Genomic DNA, 19,791 nt, shown 5'->3' on the forward strand with positions numbered 1-19,791 from the left:
AAAACACATGTGATCATGGTAAGTTATTATTAAGTCTTTGCCAAGTTGTGCCTCAAAAGGAAAGGGAAATAAGGAGATTAATACTAGTAGTTATAATCATTATTTAAGTGTAAACAAACAAAAAATAATTTTACTGCTTAGCCTGTACAGAAATATTTCTTTGCTCTGGTATAAACTACAAAATGGAGAGTAATGAGTTTATAGACTAGTTAATGTAGATACATACATATATAAGTATATAGAGAGTAAGTGAATAGATGGAATATATTAAAGCTGATTCCACTGTTCATTTTTGTCAGTGGTGGATAGGGTGGATGGAGACTCTGTGCCCATGGAAATATTAAAACAAGAAGTCAGGAATACTCTTCTCAATGGAGCTGCTGTCTTCTTTCCTGATCGACAGACCCAACGGACCCATCTCTTCACCCTGATGGTACTTATTTATGTTAAAAGTATAGATCAGGGTCCCCAAACTTTTTACACAGGGGGCCAGTTTACTGTCCCTCAGACCGTTGGAGGGCCAGACTATAAAAAAAACTGTGAACAAATCCCTATGCACACTGCACATATCTTATTTTAAAGTAAAAAAACAAAACGGGAACAAATACAATATTTAAAATAAAGAACAAGTAAATTTAAATCAACAAACTGACCAGTATTTCAATGGGAACTCTGGGCCTGCTTTTGGTTAATGAGATGGTCAATGTGCTCCTTTCACTGACCACCAATGAAAGAGGTGCCCCTTCCGGAAGTGCGGCGGGGGCCAGATAAATGGCCTCAGGGGGCCGCGTGTGTCCTGCGGGCCGTAGTTTGGGGACCCCTGATATAGATGCTATTCCTGATAAATATGACATTTTAGAAGGCCTAGCCAGGCCTGACCTGTGGTGGCGCAGTGGCTATAGTGTCGACCTGGAACTCTGACATCACCAGTTCGAAACCCTGGGCTTGCCTGGTCAAGGCACATATGGGAGTTGATGCTTCCTGCTCCTTCCCCTGCCCTTCTCTCCTTCTCTCGCTTCCCCTCTCACATCTCTAAAGTGAATAAATAAAATTTTTTAAAAAGAGAGAGAGAGAAGGCCTAGCCAGTGCTGTAGAACTGGGAAAAGAAATTTTCAAAATAACGAAAACAAAAACAAATAAGAATTATTTATTAATATGGTTATAGATTATTTTTTATTGCCTGTGTACATAAGCATCTGATAGAATTACTACTAACAGTTTGAAAATTAGATAAAGCATCTTGAAAAGGCATTCCTATATGCAACGGCTAATTAATAAATGTAATAAAACTACTCTGTGTAATGCATAAAAGCCTATAAAAATAAAGGACAGAACAAAGGAAGCATAAAATGTGGTTTCCAGTGCCAGAGGTCTTCAGTTCAGTTGAGAACACCTGCCACAAGGAGAAACTAAACCCATGTACACTTAGAAGAGAATCATGTTGAGGCTAAATGATTGAGAAAGGTTCCAGAGAGGAGGAAGGAGCTTTGGTTATATTTCAACTGTCTGAAAAATTTGCATATCAGCAGGGTCCAGTTTTCACATTTTGAGTTATAATCTTTGACAGCATCCCTGACCTGACCCAGTGGACTATGGGTGGAGCTCAGTCCTATCCTATTGCCAGAAGAGTTTAGTAGGCAGCTGAGCAAATAATTTTCTTACTGGTGTGTGTCCCATAGTGAAAAACAGAGAGTACATATGACCCCTTGAGTGACATTGCTGTCTATTAACAGAGCAGCTCATTCACTTTCCATTTGCTCATCCCTCTGACAGAAGTGGTAAGGGTTCTGTTTTTCCTTCTCCTTCTGATGATTTAAACAGCACTGCTGTTGTTTGTAACCATATCCTATCTCTCCCACCCTCCTGTGTCAGTCAGGGCCCTGGGTCTCAAATTCCCCTCAGTTTCTTGCATAGCAGTAGGAGTTCAATTGAATTAAGAAAATATTAAAGTACTCCCACTATAGCCTAGTCGTTCCATCAGGAGGTATGATTTCTATAATTGCCACCATGGGCCGTTCTTGCTTATATAGAGAAAACCCAGATTCTGTTTAAAAACAGAAAGTTTGCAAGAAATGCACCTGGTCCCTGCTCTTTCCTTTTGCAAATGCCTGCTCAGTGATAAAAAAATATATATATATACATCCTTTGGAGATAATCATCTTAAACATTTGCATCAAGCTTTCCTGCAGGAAAACTCGATGTTAACTTTAGCAGTGAACAAAAGTAAGCCTGCCATCTTCTGTTTAGATGAGCTTTATGCCAGGTGTTAGGTGGGCACTCTGAGGTAGTTTACCAACCCTGGCTTCCTCATGCTTGGCAACAACGGGCAGTGGCATTTTGTGCTGTTGTAAGTCATTGGAATGTCATGGAATAGATTTTCTGAATGTACAGTTTCTTTTCTAGAAAAATGTCACTGAGCAGGAACACAAGCAGTCCCTGCAGCTCACTTTCCGCTCACTGTGCACATATTTTAGGTAAGTTTATTAATTACTTTCAACTGCTCAATATTTTAAATCTTTTCAAAGTCTATCCTCTTTTTCATGTGCTTTTGGAGTAACCAGATTCTCCCCTCTCTGCTCAGCCAGGTTTCTGGAGTGAGATACCATGTGTCACAGGAATGACTAAAGTAGTGGGAGAATAATAGTATTGTCCAGAGCTTAATCTAAGTCCCAGTTATTATAAGACAGTTTAGAGTTGAACCCACTAAGGATTTCTTTGAATACTTCATTTTCTAAGTAATCTTTGAAAACAAAAACTGAAGTCCTGTGCTGAAGTCTAAAAACCCAATTACTTTAAAAGCCAACTGCAGAATGGTAGTTTAGCAAGAGATGTGTGCCAGAGGGGATGGCTTGGAGGGTTCTGCATGCTTGACTAAGGGGCTTGTAGGCTGCATTAGTGAAGGTTTAGACTCTTGAAGACAGAACTAATAGCCTGAGCTATTAGTTCTGCAAGTCAGACTATGCTTGATGTGGATGTCAGACTTAGAGGGCTCTATGAAATGTGTTCAGAGTCGAGTATCAGGGATGATGAAAGAGGTCTAGGTTGTCATGTAAAGAACCTTTGAAGATACAGGAATGATTAGCCCAGATTGTCAAGTTAGTAATTATCAGGTTAGGTGTATTTTTTATTGGCGGTCAAAGTGATTTATTCATCAGATACATTCCTCGGAATCTCTTCTAAGGACTTGAGGATTTATGGGCCCATGCTTACATAAGGACAAATGTGGACTGACAGTAGCCCACACCCAGCAGGACCATGACTTTTTTCCTGACCCAAATTTCTCACATCCCATTGAGCTGACACTGAAGTCTTGCTAGGTTCTTTTTTTGAATCTTTTAATATAAAAAGCATGTAATTCCACTCCCTGAAACAAGGTGTCATGACTAGTTTTTGTTCTTTCAGTGATAAGGATCCAGGCGGCCTTGTGCTTTTACCTGAGAAGAGCGACCTGGCTGATATGAATATCAGCGAAGTATTGGCAGTCATGAGGACGCTCCTCTCTGTTGCTGCTCGGGAGGTAACTGAGGGCTGCTCTCTGTTCTCTTTGCCTTATGCTTTTAGGAGCACATAATACAGCAGTCATGCCTGATCAGGCAGTGGCGCAGTGGATAGAGCGTCGGACTGGGATGCGGAGGACCCAGGTTCGAGACCCCAAGGTCGCCAGCTTGAGCGTGGGCTCATCTGGTTTGAGCAAAGCTTGGACCCAAGGTCGCTAGCTTGAGCAAAGGGTTATTCAGTCTGCTAAAAGCCCACGGTCAAGGCACATATGAGAGAGCAATCAATGAACAACTAAGGTGTCGCAACGAAAAACTGATGATTGATGCTTCTCATCTCTCTCTGTTCCTGTCTGTCTGTCCCTGTCTATCCCTCTCTCTGACTCTCTCTCTGTCTCTGTAAAAAAATAAGTAAATAAATATATATATATATATATTATATATATATAATACAGCAGTCACTGTGCCTCCCCATTTAGCACTCCTTTGCAGTATGCATGTTACTTTGATCCTGTGACCATTACATATGAGGTTTCCCAGCCTGCCTTGGCTCCTAATTAGCCAGCTTCTGCAAATAAATGAGGAGACACTTTTGTGACATGTTTTCTTCACTCAGCAGCGTTTTTGAGATTCATCCATGTTGATGCATGTGCACACAATGTTTCCTTTATGAATATGCCACAATTAATTTATCCTCTGTATTTTGGAGGGATAGTTAGGTTGTTCCCAGTTTAGGGTAATTACATAGCAATTATGATATGAACATATCTTGTGATCTTATGTGCAAGAGTTTATTCCTGGATATCAGGTGACTGACTCTTCAGAGCAACATCTGAGAATAAAGAAGATGGTTAGAGAGCCATAGGGGAAAAAGAATTGTTTTTTAAGGTGGAATCGATTTGACTGAATGCTTAGGTGAAGGAGCCAGAGAGAAAGGGGATTTGAAGATGTGAGAGGGAAAAGCGATAATTGGTGGAGTCAAGTTCCTGAGGGACAGAAGGAGCCTTATAGTGATAGTGTAAACACCATTTGTGAAGGTTCTGAAAAGCTAAGGGCAAAAGAGGTTTCATAATATCTCTTTCTTGGTCACTTCTGGGTTGAAGGCTCTTTTGTGACCATTTCCCACTTCCCTAGAATTTTTTTTTTTTTTTTTTGCCAGTGACAGCTGCTGTCTTAAAAAATGCCCTTGGCTGCATACAGTGAATGGCCTTGTTGTAAACACTTTCTCTTTGTTTCCTCCCTTGTAGTGTGAACTGTTGATGCTCAGCAGGGCCCAAGCAGAGGTTGGCTCTGTGCTCTTCTCTCTTTTCTGGTCTGTCCAAGGCAGCCTGCTCTCCTGGTGCTACCTGCAGCTGAAGAGCACGGACCCCGGAGCCAAAGAGCTTGCCATTGACCTTATTGAAAAATGTGAGTTTCAGAACAAAAATCCATGAAAACAGAGAGGTGTTTGGGTTTTGACTCTGTGTATGTTCTCACTTTTTAGTACTCACTCACTGAATGTGCATATGGTTTTCTTTTCTTAATACAAATCAGATTTAGTTTGGGGTTGTTTTGTTCTTAAAATAGAATTCTGTAGTGTATCTTTTTGCCCAAAGTTTACTGTGAGTGTGGTAGTATGCCTAAGTTGGTTTTTTTTGTTTTGTTTTTTTATGCCTAAGTTTTTAAAGGTAGGGTTGGGTCATTTCACAGCCTATACATTTCCCTTTTAATCAGACAGCACTCCTAGATGATATACTCTTTAGTAGTCCATCATCCTTGTTTTCATCAAGTTGTTGAAAGAGGAAAGTTTCAAACTTTTAAAGTCTAAGGTGTGCGAGCACTGTGGTGATGTTTGCTTATTACCAAAATTACTCAGATTCATGTCCCGTAAACCCACAGACAATTATATGTAAGTCAGCAGGTTCTGAGAAATTGTATGTGGAAAATTTCCATCAAATTTGGTCTCAGCAGCTGTGACAAAAATTGCTTACACTGTTGAGCCCTGCCACCTAAAGCTTGTCCCATTGTGTGGCACACCTAATGATGGGCCCATTGTAGTAAACAAAGGGAAATCAGCAGTGGGATTGGTCATCGATGTGACTTCACTTACAGAAATGATGTCTCTACTTCTTTGAACAGAAGCAGAAACAAAAAAGTAAAATCAAAGGAATTATTCACTTTAAAGGTACTCTTGCTGAGATTTGCACTGCTTCTCTTGCCCAGAGGAAGCATCTGTGTGACACTTCATGGTCTTTCTGATGTGGACTCTCCTTTACAGCTTTTGTGATGGCTTGTGATGGCTTGCCCTTGATGATGACCAAGGAAGCGATATTGCAACCCTGTAAAATATTGTTTTCTTTATGTTTTGGTAGATGTGGAACAGTTTCTGGCAAGCATGAGAGTGATTTTGGAATCCCTTTTGTCACAGTATAGTGGAAAAACCATAGTAGAAAAATTATGTAATTCGGTGTTTTCAATGGCAGCTCGTCAACTGGTAAGACAGAGTGGCAGCCATTTTAAAGGGCAGGTGGGGTTTGGTGACCTGTATCCCCAAACAGAGCCTGAGGCGGACACTTTTCATTTATCTTCCTTTAGGTAATCTTTCTGCTGGACTTTTGCCCTTTAGACATTTCCCACTGCACACTCTTAAGGGAATTCAGTACCCTAACAGAGTTGTTGAAGAGGCTCTGCAGTGACCCTGAAGGAGGACTGAATAAGGTAACTCGTGTTGGCCCTTGAACCTGCTGTGTATCCCCTCTTAGTGATGCAACCATACTTAATGAAACCTACCATGTGAAACCTACCATGTGTACAGATTTACATGGATGAATAAGTTGCGTCTAGAGGACCCCTTATATATATATATATTTTTTAGGTGAGAGGCAGGGAGAGAGTGAGGCAGACTCCCACATGTGCCTCAACCGGGATCTACCTGGCAACCCCTTCTAGGGCCAATTCTTGAGTACCAAGCTATTTTTAGCTCCTGAGCTGATGCTCTCAGGCCAGCAGAGCTATTCTCAGCACCCAGGGCTATGCTGGAACCAATGGAGCCGCTGGCTGCAGGAAGGGAACAGGGAAAGAAGGGGGAGGAGGAGAGAGAAGGAAAAGCAGATAGTTGCTTCTCCTCTGTGCTCTGACCAAGAATTAATACCCAAGATGTCCATACGCCAAAGTGACACTCTTACCCACTGAGCCACAGGCCAAGGCCAACCCCCTGTGTTTTATCAATGGTTTTACCAACAAGGATAAATGCCAGTTTGAGTTGATTTGATGCTATCAGTGATTGAAAGGAGACACAGAGGAAGCTGTGCATAGATTGATTTCATCATTTTATAACACATTGAGTTATATAAAAAACCATGTAAGTAAATAACTAGACTAAAGTCTGGAAGTGAAAATGTGTGTTGAAAGGCAAATTAGAAGGGTTGGTCTTGCCTGACCAGGTGGTGGCACAGTGGGTAGAACATCGTCCTGAGACACTGAGGACCCCAGTTCAAAACCCCGAGGTCGCCTGCTTGAGCATGGGGTCACTGGCTTGAGTGTGGGTCATAGACATGACCCCATCGTTGAACCCAAAGGTCACTGGCTTGGAGCCCAAGGTCTTTGGCTTGAGCCTAAAGTTGCTGGCCTGTGCAAGGGATCACTGGCTCAGCTGGAACCACCCCTCCCCCCTCATGGCACATATGAGAAAGCAATCAATAAACAACTAAAGAGTTGATGCTTCTCATCTCTCTCCCTTCCTGTCTCTCTGTCCCTGTCTGTGTCTGTCTGTTTCTCTCTCACTTAAAAAAAAGAAAAAAGAAAGAAAGCCTGTTTTAAAGGTAAAAAGGCAAAGACTAAATTTAAAAAGGGGGATGAGGGAGGAGAGTTGATGGGCTCAAATTTGCCAAAGGCACAAATAGGATTTAAGGTTTTTAAATTTCTAACTCAGTGCTTTTTCCACCATAAATTCATGCTAGTAGTGATTTGTAAGAAATAGTTCTGTTATAATTAGAAAATAAAAGCTAATTACAGAATCATTACAGTGCAGTAAAAACCACATGTCTACTCTGCTGATTTGTAAGTGCATGATGAGCTATATACATAGGTGGGAATGTCAGGTGTGTGTGTGTGTATTTTTTATTTTTTTATTTTTTCCTGAAGTGAGAAGTAGGGAGGCAAAGAGACAGATTCCCACATGCGCCTGACTGGGATCCACCCAGCATGCCCACTAGGGGCAATGCTCTGCCTATCTGGGGCGTTTCTCCATTGCAACCAGAGCCATTCTAGCACCTGAGGCAGAGGCCATGGAGCCATCCTCAGCACCCAGGCCAACCTTGCTCCAATGGAGCCTTGGCTGCAGGAGGGGAAGAGAGAGACAGAGAGAAAGGAGAGGGTGAAGGGTAGAGAAGCAGATGGGCACTTCTCCTGTGTGCCTTGGCTGGGAATTGAACCCAGGACTTCCACACACCAGGCCAATGCTCTACTGCTGAGCCAACCGGCTAGGGCTGTCAGGTATATTTTTATCCTTTGTGATGATCTGTGTAGGGATGTCAAAGGCTGTCTGAATCACTGATACAGAAAACACAGTCTACTGTGTATGGCTGGATATAAGTGATAAAAACCTTTCTTTCTTGACTCGTTTGTTTGCATAGCTGGATGTAGAGACTTGGCAACAGGAACAGCCAGTGGTGTTACATACATGGACTAAGGAGTCTGCCCACAACTATGAAAATAATTGCCATGAGGTGTCTGTCTTTGTTAGCCCAGGGGCAACCTATTTTGAGGTGGAATTTGATGAGAGATGTGAAACTGAAAAAAGGTAAAACTCACATTTCTTTTTTCCCAAGCAATAACACACCAAAATTGAGAGAAAGAAAGTGATAGAGATTATGCTTTCACAGGTATGATTATCTGGAATTTACCGACACTAGAGGTGGTAAAACACGATATGACACAAAAGTTGGCACTGATAAATGGCCGCAGGTGAGTGGTATTCTCAGAAGGAGAGAAAATGCTTCCTGCATCAGGTCTTTTCCTTTTGGCATCCCCCAGAGGGTAGTAGGTATATGGTCTTTGAAGAGAAGCATTTATATTATACATTTCTAAAAGAAAGAATTTATATCAGATTCTGCAAACTACATTCTGTCACCTGTTTTGTAAATAAAGTGCTTTTTGAACACAGCCATGCCCACTGTTTATGTATTATCTATAGCTTGAGTAGTCAGAACAGAGATTTATAGCCCAGAAAGCCTAATGATTTACTATCTGGCTCTTCATAGGAAAAGTTTGCCAGCCCCTGCTTTTATCACAGTGTCCAGAGTGAATGGGGAGTTGTGATCCTTAGTAAGAAGGGCCAGTGGGTCCAGGAAGGCCCAGGCGTGGTAGTGAAAACCAAGAGCCCACCTCACAATTAGGTTTGCATGATCTCTGGGGCAGGAAGATTCTGTTCTTCACTGTTGACCTTGCCTCTGCTGTCAATGGTGATGGATGGGAGCAAAGAAATGGATAAGTGTGAGCTCTGGCTGAGTAGGCAGTGGGCAGGTGTGTATCAAGGTTTAGAAAACTGATTAGCAGTTTTTTCCGACTTTGCTTCTTCTGTTTTAATCCCCCATTGTACATATCTTCTTTAGTAGCTTCGGTGGGGGTGATAAGATATAATGGTGAAATTATAACCCAATTTTAAGTTTAGATTTTTTGAGTCATGAAGAACATTCTAATTTTTTACTGAAATGCTGCCTTCTCAAATCAGTTTGACCACATCACTTTTTTGTTTATTTCTAGAAAGTGACCTTTAAGGCTGGTCCTCGGCTACAGTTTCTCTTTCACTCAGACAGCAGTAACAATGAGTGGGGCTACAAATTCACTGTTACTGCATATGGCCTACCTGATGTTGCTGTGTCTTGGGGGTTGGATTTGCAGCTTCTCGTCTCCCGACTGATGGGGCGCCTTGCTTCCCAGTGCATGGCACTCAAGTCTGTGCATCGTAAGTCTGCATGCCCATCCTTCCCTTCCTGCTGCAGCCACGTTGACAAATCAGGGGGTACTCTCTCTGGTTAAGTTGCCTCCACACAATGGAGGAGCAAAGGTACTGATAAAATTCCCTTTCGGTTTCCTTTAAACCGAACCCATAATAAAATGTCTGACACCGCGGCTGAGGAAAAGTGGGGAGGGAGCTGGTTTTTAGCAGCGCATCATTTCTTTTTCTGTAAGTGAGTTGTATACTGCAACAAGAAGGTAGAGGTATGGGATCAATTCATTTTATATCCCTTTATGTGGGTAGTTATGTAAATATGTGAATGTGGATCTCGTCTTAAAGGGTTTTCTTTAACTTAGTTATGAAATTCATCCAAGAAATAAAAATTACATAAAATAAAACTTTTCTAGAGTACTTTATATCATTTTTGAGTTTTTCTGATTTTTGAGTTTTTCTGATTATAAAAGTAAAATATGTATAGAAAAAGTATATAATGGAGAAAAGCCATTCTTAATGTTTAGTCCCAGAGATAGCTATTAACATTTTCCTTTATTTCCACCTAGTTTTTTTCTATGTCTGTTTTTTCTGTCTATTTCTAGTCCCCATGGAGCTAAGTTTTAGAGTAACAGACATAGAAATAATTAAATATATGATAAGTTATTTAGTTATTATTATTATTATTTTAACTTCAGTTTACAAATTGTGACCATTTCCCTGTAATTAAACATTCCTACCCCACACGCAGTTTTCAGCTTGCTGTGCAGATTAGTCATTTCAGAGCTCCCTGTGTCCGAACTGTCCTGGAAGGGCACCGTTCAGGCCATCCATATGGTTTGGGTCCATCTGGGGAGTACGTTCATGAAGTTTACAGTTACATTCTAGTAAACGTGGGTGAATTCCTCCAAGACTTAATAATGTCCGAAGTTTTTTAAACCTTTTCTTTATCAGTTCAAAGATTTTTAGTACAGTAAGGAAAAAATGGAGCTCTCATAAACCTTCTCTTTCCAGAATTAGGAAGTAACATGGCAGTGCCTCAGGCAAAAATGACATTAGTCCTAAACTCCCCCTTGTGGAAACCTGTCTTCAGGCATCAAATCTGTCCAGAGTTGGGATTAGGAGCAAGCTGGCCCACTCATCCACAACAGGATAGTAAGGAGGTATGTACTCTTCTGTTGTCTTTCTGTTTGGAATGGAAAATGTTTACTAATAGTTAATACTTTAAGTTATAAATGTTTGTGTTTTTATCTAATCACCCGCTATAAGCTGTTAGCTCCTTGAGGGCAGAAACTATTTCTCTTTCATTTGGTGTCCCTGCTGTCTACCACAGGGGCCAGTGTGTAATGTGTGCTCAGAAATAATGAATGGATAATTCTTTAGTGCTCAGTCAGTCTATCTTGATGAAGTTATTAAACAAATAAGTTTAGTCTATTTCTAGTCTCCATTGAGTTAAGTTTTAGAGTAAATGATTTATGTTGTACTGTTTATTCTCCATGGAATGGTAGCACATTATTTAGGCTTATAGTATATAAAACACTAAATAGGTTTACCCACTGTCTCTTTTTTATCTCTCCTTCCCCCTTCTCTGCTCTACTAGTTTTCCTCCCTCCTCCCCTCTCCCCTCACCCCACCCCCACCCTCAAGTTGTTCAGTTAATTGTTGAATGCAGGGACTCCTCCTCTCCTTTACTTCTCTGTTCAGTTTGGTCCCTCAGACTCTCTTCTTTTGATGCCATGTTAGCACACTGTCTTCTCTCACATCTTAACTGCTACATCCGCCTCTTACTGACCTCTCTTATTTCTCGACTTCTCTAAAGGGTAGGCTTAATTCAGACTTTCTTCGCTTCCCCACAGCCCACCAGACTCCATCCTCTCTTCTCTCTTCTGCTGTCACTTCTGTGTGAGTAGTTCCTAAATGTCAGTGTCCGGCTCCGGTTCTTCTCCCAGACTCGTCGTGTACCTTCATCTTCCTGTTAGGTATTTTCATTTTAGTGTTCCGACTCCCTTTAACTCAGAAGTGTAAACCCAGGATGTCCCCCCTCCCAAATGCACACTCTATTAGCATCATTATTGTTTTCCTGGGCACTGAGTCGCTATTCCCTGGCATCACCTTATTCCACCTCATTCTCCCCTTTCTATCCAGTCAGTTGCAAGCCCTATGGATTTTTCCTTGTGATGTTCATCTTTTTTCATTCCCTCTGTCTCCATCTTTATCAGGCCCTCATCTTGCACTTGCATTGTTACATTGGTACCTACCAATATATTTTTTTAAATACTGCGTTATCTTGTCATTCCACTGCCAAGCACCATTAATGGCTCCCCATTGCCCACAGGGAGAAGTCTAAACTCCTCAGTGTGACAGTCAAGGCTCTCTACAGTCTCCTTTCACCTTACTTATCTGACTCTAGTTCCCACCACTCCCCAGCTGAGACTTCAGGCCAGGTCAGTCTCCCTGCTGACTCTTTAACTTCTGCTAATGTTTATGTTCCTCAGGGCCAAACTGCCCAGTCTTCACGGTCCAGTCCAAAGCCCATTTCTCCAGAAGGCTTTTCTCAATTACTTTAACTTGCCAGGAATTCTCTCCTGTGAATTCTCAGCAGTGAGTGTCCCTTCTAGGCATTTGGTACTTCATAATCTTTTGCTTTATGGTAATGCCAGTTTTAATGCTTTTAATGTTTTGTTTTTGTTTACCTTTTTTTTTTAACCCATATACCTGTCTGATCTCCCCAAAATAGATTTGAACTTCCTGAGAGTATGCACTGTGTTTTATACTTTTGCTTTGGCCTAGTAGGTGTTTAGTAAACTTTATTTTTTGAACAAATGTCTTAAACGTGATGGTTTTGTTGTTGATGTTGTTCCAGGTTAAGAACATCCCTGATGATCCCTTCCACCGTTTTCTTCTTGAATTTGCACAGTCAGATCCTGCCCAGAACTTCTGTGGGCCATATTCAGAACTTTTCAAAGGATTCATACAGGCATGTAGAAAACAGGCCCCAAAGACAGATATAGTTGCTGGTTCCACTATTGATCAAGCTGTGAACGCCACCTTTGCTGCTCTGGTGTATCGCACTCCAGGCTTATATGAGAAGCTGCAAAAATATGGTAACTTATATTACAGGGAATATTTTTAATCCGAAGGCCAATTGCTAAGTTTTAAGAAAGCTTATCTTAAGTGAATAAAATATTTTGAAATATAAAACTATTTCAATAATTATAGACTTGATCTTGTTAGGTCTACTTTGCCAGTCAAAAGATTGATGATCAATTTATAGTTAGCTGGCTGGAGTATATGGCAAGTAGCCTTGAGTTTCCTAACTAGCAGGTAATCTGTTTTATCTAAAATTCTTATGGAAAACTACCAAGAAGTTTAATGGAAAGAAACCTTAACTTGGTTATAGTACCAGCTCAAAAACTAGAAGTTGTGCAGCTTCAGGTTAATCAGACAGCCTTTCTGCTCCTTAGTATCCTTATCTGTAAATGTTTAGATTTGATGAGCTCCAACATTCTAACAAATTCCAATTAAAAAAATTGTTTAGGTAATTGAATGTGTCCATAACTAAGGAGAAAACTGTTGATGTTCTTTAGACTTGCAGCTTCTTTGTAGCACCATCCCTGCTCGGCTTCCTTTGTTGACAGCCTGCTCCACCATTTCTTTCTGCCAGGGCTACTGTCTCTGTGTATGTGCTATGTATGTAGCCTGCGGCCTGACAGGGCCCACAGTAGGAGAGTCTTTCTCCATTTATAATCCTTCAGAGGAAAAACATTTCAGACCCTACCTAAAGATGAGGTATGGGGTTTTCCCAAGCACTTTGGCAGGGTTTGTGTTCTTTCCATAGTGCAGATGAAGTAAGTAGGAACAGATACCTCCTTCCATAAGAGTAGGTAATTGACTGTTGCTCTTATTATCATTATTATTGATATTAATATTGAAATGATTATAACTGCTACTGGTATTGCTGAGTTCTTTGCATCTCATATTGCAGAATTTATTTCCTGATTTCCAAAACTTCTTGATTACTCCCTCAAATACTAATATCTCCTTTAAGAAGTTCCTCAAATAAATAAAACTATACTAAGACATGAGTAATTTATGGAAACAACTGTCTTAAGGAAGACTATATCTCTACTGGGGGATGGGGGACAACATGACCTGTATGGTTTTGGGAAAAAAAAAATTCAGTATATGTTTCATAATCAAATTGTAGTTAGAGAGCTGGACGATCATTGTTACCTGTGGGAACTTTCAGTAGAGGGGTAAAAGCTTTGTGAGTTAAAAGCTGAGAAGCAGAAAGTTTCCGACGGGGGAGAGAGTTCTACAGTTCCTCTTCAAATCATGTTCATATATCACATAATTATTTGCAGTAGAGAATTAGAAATATTTTACTGAAAACAGGTTTTTCTGAGAATACCTACCATTGTTGCTTTGAAGAAGACATACTTGGTTTCAGTTCTTTCTATTCCTGACTTTAAGGGCAATTTGTAGGTTCCTTAAGACTGAGCTAGAGAATGGTCCTTGTCTAGCTAATTTGCTCATATTTGTCTAAAAATTGGTTATTCTTTTGGGTTAGAAATGTATGGAAGAAGTTTCCTAACTAGACTAATAGATACGTGAGGCCAGGGACCATATCTGTTTTTTTCAGCATTGTATTCCTAGAGCCTGATTTAGAGCCCAGCATATTCTAGACATTCAGAAAATATTTATTGCATTACACATTGGTTTAATAACACCTTCACACTGTTCTAGTACATATATTATCCTTTGGTTTTTAGATGAAGAGAAAGGGCAGGTCTTTCTCTAAAAAATTTTTTTGTCATTTTTCTAATTATAAAAATAATACCCATTTGTGTGGAAACTTAAAAATACAGAAAAGCTTAAAATAATTATCAACTATAATCTCACCACTTTGAGAACACCTCTACTACATTTTTCTATATATCTACCTAGCCTTTTATCCAGTTATATTTATGTATGTATATATGTACACACACACATGTATATGTACAGGGTAGGGCCAAAGTAAGTTTACAGATAGTAGTACATGAAACACAGAGTTTATTCCTGTATTATTATTTATTATCTTATTATTATTATTATTATTCAGTCAGAGGAGGGGAGGCAGAGACAAATTCTCACATGTGCCCTGACTGGGATCCACCCAGCAAGCCCACTAGAAGGCGATGCTCTGCCCATCTGGGGCATTGCTCCATTGCTCAATAACCAAGCTCTTCTTAGTGTCTGAGGTGGAGGCCATGGAGCCATCTTCAGCATCCAGGGCCAACTCATTCTAATCAAGCCATGCCTGCAGGAGGGGGAGGGAGAGAGAGAGAAGCAGAGGGGGTGGGGTGGAGAAGTGAGCCCTGACTGGGAATCGATCCCGGGACATCCACATGCCGGCTGACACTCTACCACTGAGCAAACCAGCCAGGGCCAACTATTATTTTTCATACAAACAATTGTAAACCTACTTTTACCCCACCCTATATATGTTTCTTTTAATTTAAAAATTAAATTTAATTAAGTTGTGGTTTTTTTTGTTTTTTGATTTTTGTTTTTTTACAGGGACAGAGAGAGTCAGATAGAGAGATAGATAGGGACAGACAGACAGGAATGGAGAGAGATGAGAAGCATCAATCATCAGTTTTTCGTTGCGACACCTCAGTTGTTCATTGATTGCTTTCTCATATGTGCCATGACCACGGGCCTTCAACAGACTGAGCAACCTCTCGCTCAAGCCAGTGACCTTGGGTCCATGCTAGTGAGCTTTTTGCTCAAGCCAGATGAGCCCACGCTCAAGCTGGCAACCCCAGGGTCTCGAACCTGGGTCCTTCCACATCCCAGTCCAACGCTCTATCCACTGTGCCACTGCCTGGTCAGACTAATTATGTTTTTAATATATATTCTTTTTAAATAAGACAATTTCATTTATAGCGCTTTATAACCAGCTTTTTTTTACTTAATATAAATCATGAACACTTGCATGTCAATCATTATCTTTTACTCCCTTTTAGTCTTTTTTACCTTTAATATTTTGTGTATCTTCATATTTTTATTTTTAATATTTTACTAACTTTAATAGTATGTTCGTTTCACGTGTTGTCCATTTGAAAAAAGTTAGTTTGAAGTAACACAGAACTCATTACAGCTATTTGTGGCTTAATTTATCATTTTTTCTCCCAAGCCTCTTTTAACCACCAATGTGTGCGTGTCAGGGAAAGAACTTTTCTGTTGGTTAGATTAGAAGGTAGTTTATGCTTAATGTTGCAGTAGTGGTTTGTGTTAACTGAATACAATCTCTTGGTCTCTCTTTTCCCCAGTAAACAGTGGGGGCAAGACAGCCCTGACTGAGGAGTTTGCACAGGTGTATTCCTTGGCAGATGGGATTCGAATATGGATGGTAAGATTTTCCTTTGCATGTGATTTTTATAATTTCCCACCATAATATCATGAAATTTATTTATTTTTGATATTGTGGAAGTTAGATGAGTAACTCTTCTTAAGAATACAATTTTAGGAATATTTTTAAACTAAAGTTTAGCGATGTGATGAATGTAAAATAATATAGAACCCTTGAAATAATAGTTTGGTGAGTGTTGAGACTGTTCAGAGTAGACAGGATTCAGTTGAGCCCCTTACATCCTTAGTAACCCCAAAGGGCACCCTGTAGAATCTCTGGACCAGAGGGAAAGCATTCCTTTAGATACTGGGCAGCCACTTGTGGTTTAGTCAGGGGAGAGGCCTTTCTGCATTTTAGAAGAGTGATTCTGCAGCATTCTTTGTGACAGCAGTAAACTAGAAGATCAAGGTAGGAGAATGGACAAAAAGACTGTATATTATAATATTATATACTACTATATTATAATGTAAAATGATAATAGCAGTACTATACCACAAGGAAAGTGAATGAAACAGAGCTATATGTATCAGCATGGATGGTCTCAAACATGATGGTGAGCAAAAAATAGTAAGTTGTAGAAGAATGCATAGGTATATATTCCTTATAGAAAGCTTAAACACCAACCAAATCTATGTGTAATGTACATAAATATGTAGTAAAATTATACAAATGCATGGAATTGATAGACACAAAAATCAGGAGAATTATTTTTATTTCTTGGGTATGGAGATGAATACCAAAAATCAGTATTCTTTTTTATATATTGACAATCATCTTAAATATTGTACAGTAATTGGGAAAATAATCTTTAATCTAGTAGAGGATGGATCATGAGATTGAAAGTAGGAGACTGTGATCATTAGATGAGAATAGGCTTCTGCTACTTAGATGATAAAATAATTAGACTTTGTGATTGTTGTGAGTGGTGAACAGGAAGATGAAATTTAGGACGGTTCCCATCTTCCTGGTTTGGGTGACTTGGTGGGTGACAGAAACACTGACCAGGAGAGGAAAGATGGTCTTGGATCTGAGAGTGGGCAGGTAAGTTCATTTTGGGACATGTTGAGTATGAGGACATATTCATTAGCTAGGGCATCTAGCTGGAGAATTTAGTAAATATGAAAGCGTCTAAATAGCTGTTGCATCATGGAAATGTCAAGGTTGAGATAGGAGAACTTCAAATCATTGATAATAGTTTTTAAAAAATGTATGAGTTTGCCTGACCAGGCGGTGGCACAGTGGATAGAGCGTCGGACTGGGATGCAGAAGACCCAGGTTCGAGACCCTGAGGTCACCAGCTTGAGTGAGGGCTTATCTGGTTTGAGCAAAAAGCTCACCAGCTTGAGTCCAACATCGCTGGCTCAAGCAAAGGGTTACTTGGTCTGCTGAAGGCCCGCGGTCAAGGCACATAAAAAAAAAATGTATGAGTTTATCCAGGAGCACACAGCCTTGGACAGAATCCACAATAATTGAAACATACTTGGTGTCCAAAAATACTGAACAGATAGATGGAAGTCAACATGAACAGGATCTCTCTAAAAGGTGTTGTCATCAGAATGGAAGGAGGATACTCAGAAGAGCGTGCTGACAGAGAAACCAAGGCAATAGTAGTTTAAGAAATAGAGTGTCTGATAGTCAGCTATCACATAACTGTTCAAGTAAAAAAGATTTGGCAGTTGACAAGGCACATTGTAGATTGTGCTTCTGGTTTAGCATAGGATAGACTGCTGACAGTTGGACAAGATGCCAGCTTTCTCTCCAAGATTTTGGTCTCTCATAAATCACACATAGCCTTTTGCCTGGGTTGTCAGCACTGTGGTCACATTGTGACCATTGCCTGCATTGGTGCTAGGAGCACCATCGTCTGTCTGGCCATCTAGGCATCACTTAGAGGTACCCCCTCATTCAGGGTAGAATAAGATCATATCTAAAGTCAAATTTTGCCCCAACCTCTGTAGCACACTGGATGTGTGAAGCCCCTTCACTTCTCTGGACGTCTGCTTTATCTGTACTGGTTCAGGCTTACACAAGGGCACCTCCAGCTCCAGTGTTCTAGAATTTTTTAAATAATAGAGTCATGGTACAAACCCCTCCCAAATAACACATAGTTGAAAAGAAGGTAGTTTTACAGATACACCTTTAGACAGCTTCGCAGCCTGGATTACCTCTAGGACTAACAAAAACAGCTGTTCTGTGTCCTCATCAGCTGAGCAATGACTCCATGATCTCAGCATTGTGTGCTTTTGAAGTAGTTTGCTGTGGCTACCCTCGCCACCATGTCTGACAGCCTAATTATGTGGCTCAAATCCTCCCCCCCAGTTAGAGATGAAGCAGAAGTCCCTGGTGAGCCCGGGGAACGAGGCAGAAGACAAACGCGGGTCAGAAGCTGCCGAGGTGAACCCCGAGAGCCTGGGTGAGTACGCTGACTCCAGTGTCATTACTGCTTCACACAAAACCAGCAGCCTGCTTTCTCTATAGTTTACTTGAAGCTGTGTTGACCTAGGGAAAGTCACACGGGCACTTAATGTAGTTTGCAAGGATGTAGAAACCTTTTTTACTGCATTCTAATTCCCTTAGGAGGTGTCAGGTGCTTTTGGAATTCCATCTTGTGTGTTTGAAAAGTGTGCTGAAATTTAATAGTCAGTGATATTAAAGGAATTACTGTTAATTTTTTAATGATATCATTATTATATTATTTTTTAAAACTTATTTTTAGCCCTGGCCAGATAGCTTAGTTGGTTAGAGCATCATCCGGAAGCAAAAAGGTTGCCGGTTAGATCCCTAGTCAGGGCCCATACAGGAGCAGCTCAATGCTCCTTTCTCTCTCTCTCCCTTCCTCTCTTGCTAAAAATCAATAAAATCTTTTTAAAAGCTTATTTTTTTTAGAGAAATATACTGAAGATTTTATAGTCAAAATAATGTGATGCCTGGAAGGTGCATGGTGGTGGGGAGTGGTAGCCTGGCCTTGGGAGAGGGCTGTGCGGAGGGGACTTGATACTATCCTGCCTATGGATATGTTTGACAGTGTTCACAATAAAACTTTTTTTTAGTGTGCTAATAGTGGTGAAAAGTTCTTGGTTTTTATAATGAGATAAAATTTGATTGTATTCTGTAGGTAGATATGTATATCACTGTATTAATGGAGGTATTTCTTGTCCGAAATTATAGTTTATATAGATAATTTTCTCTCTAAAACTAGGAATAAGTTTAATTTTGATTTATTTTCATTATCGTTTTTGCTTTTTGCATTTAGCAAAAGAATGTATTCAGAAGAGTCTTCTGTTACTAAAATTTTTGCCCACGGGTGTAAGTTCAAAAGAAAACTGTGACAGGTTGGTGACTTCAGATGAAACTGATCATCTGCAGCCACTTGACAAGCGCCAAAGGACAAGTTCTGTGGTGGAAGAGCATTTCCAAGCCTCAGTGTCACCCACCGAAGTGACTCCCCCTGCTGCGGGAGACAGGAGTGCTGGCGTGGATGTCCCGCCAAAGCTGCTGCCGGGCAGCGGCCCTCCTGCCACAGAAGTGTCTTCTGCTGCGGCTGAGGAACCCTCATCACCTTCCACTCCCACTCGGCGGCCTCCCTTCACCCGAGGGCGACTCCGGCTGCTCTCCTTCCGCTCAATGGAGGACGCCAGACCTGTGCCCACAGTGAAAGAGAAATACCCCATGCTGAAGGATGTCATGGACTTCATTAAAGATCAGTCACTCTCCCACGAGAGGTGAGCCAGGCGTGACCTTTCCAGCTCTTTCTTTTCTCGAGCTATAGGTCCCTAGTCTACTCAAAGGCTTGAAACTCATGTTAAAAATAAGAAAATACTACTTCAAGGATAGATCAAGATTTATTTTAGAATGTTCAAGGAAAATAATTGGTGATTTATTTCTCCTTTTCAAGAAATGTTTTTTCCCTTAAGATTTGTACATAATACTGTACATGAATTATATCTCAATACATACTGTTAGGATAAAGA

General features: G+C 40.5%; 1 protein-coding gene across 2 annotated transcripts in view; it reads left to right on the top strand.

Moving 5' to 3' along the window:
- Positions 1-19,791, top strand: part of ZZEF1 (zinc finger ZZ-type and EF-hand domain containing 1) — a 130,135-nt gene that overhangs the window by 60,170 nt on the left and 50,174 nt on the right. For both annotated transcript variants that reach the window (XM_066363407.1, XM_066363408.1), the window contains exons 16-29: positions 300-433; positions 2,404-2,474; positions 3,403-3,517; positions 4,742-4,901; positions 5,846-5,967; positions 6,069-6,191; positions 8,108-8,274; positions 8,357-8,438; positions 9,237-9,438; positions 10,438-10,586; positions 12,287-12,527; positions 15,741-15,820; positions 18,140-18,233; positions 19,074-19,542. In XM_066363407.1, the coding sequence (XP_066219504.1) occupies positions 300-433; positions 2,404-2,474; positions 3,403-3,517; positions 4,742-4,901; positions 5,846-5,967; positions 6,069-6,191; positions 8,108-8,274; positions 8,357-8,438; positions 9,237-9,438; positions 10,438-10,586; positions 12,287-12,527; positions 15,741-15,820; positions 18,140-18,233; positions 19,074-19,542 (2,209 nt within the window). The remainder of the gene's footprint in view (positions 1-299; positions 434-2,403; positions 2,475-3,402; positions 3,518-4,741; positions 4,902-5,845; positions 5,968-6,068; positions 6,192-8,107; positions 8,275-8,356; positions 8,439-9,236; positions 9,439-10,437; positions 10,587-12,286; positions 12,528-15,740; positions 15,821-18,139; positions 18,234-19,073; positions 19,543-19,791) is intronic.

This window comes from Saccopteryx leptura, chromosome 2 (genome assembly GCF_036850995.1).
Source record: "Saccopteryx leptura isolate mSacLep1 chromosome 2, mSacLep1_pri_phased_curated, whole genome shotgun sequence".
NCBI classification, from domain to species: domain Eukaryota; kingdom Metazoa; phylum Chordata; class Mammalia; order Chiroptera; family Emballonuridae; genus Saccopteryx; species Saccopteryx leptura.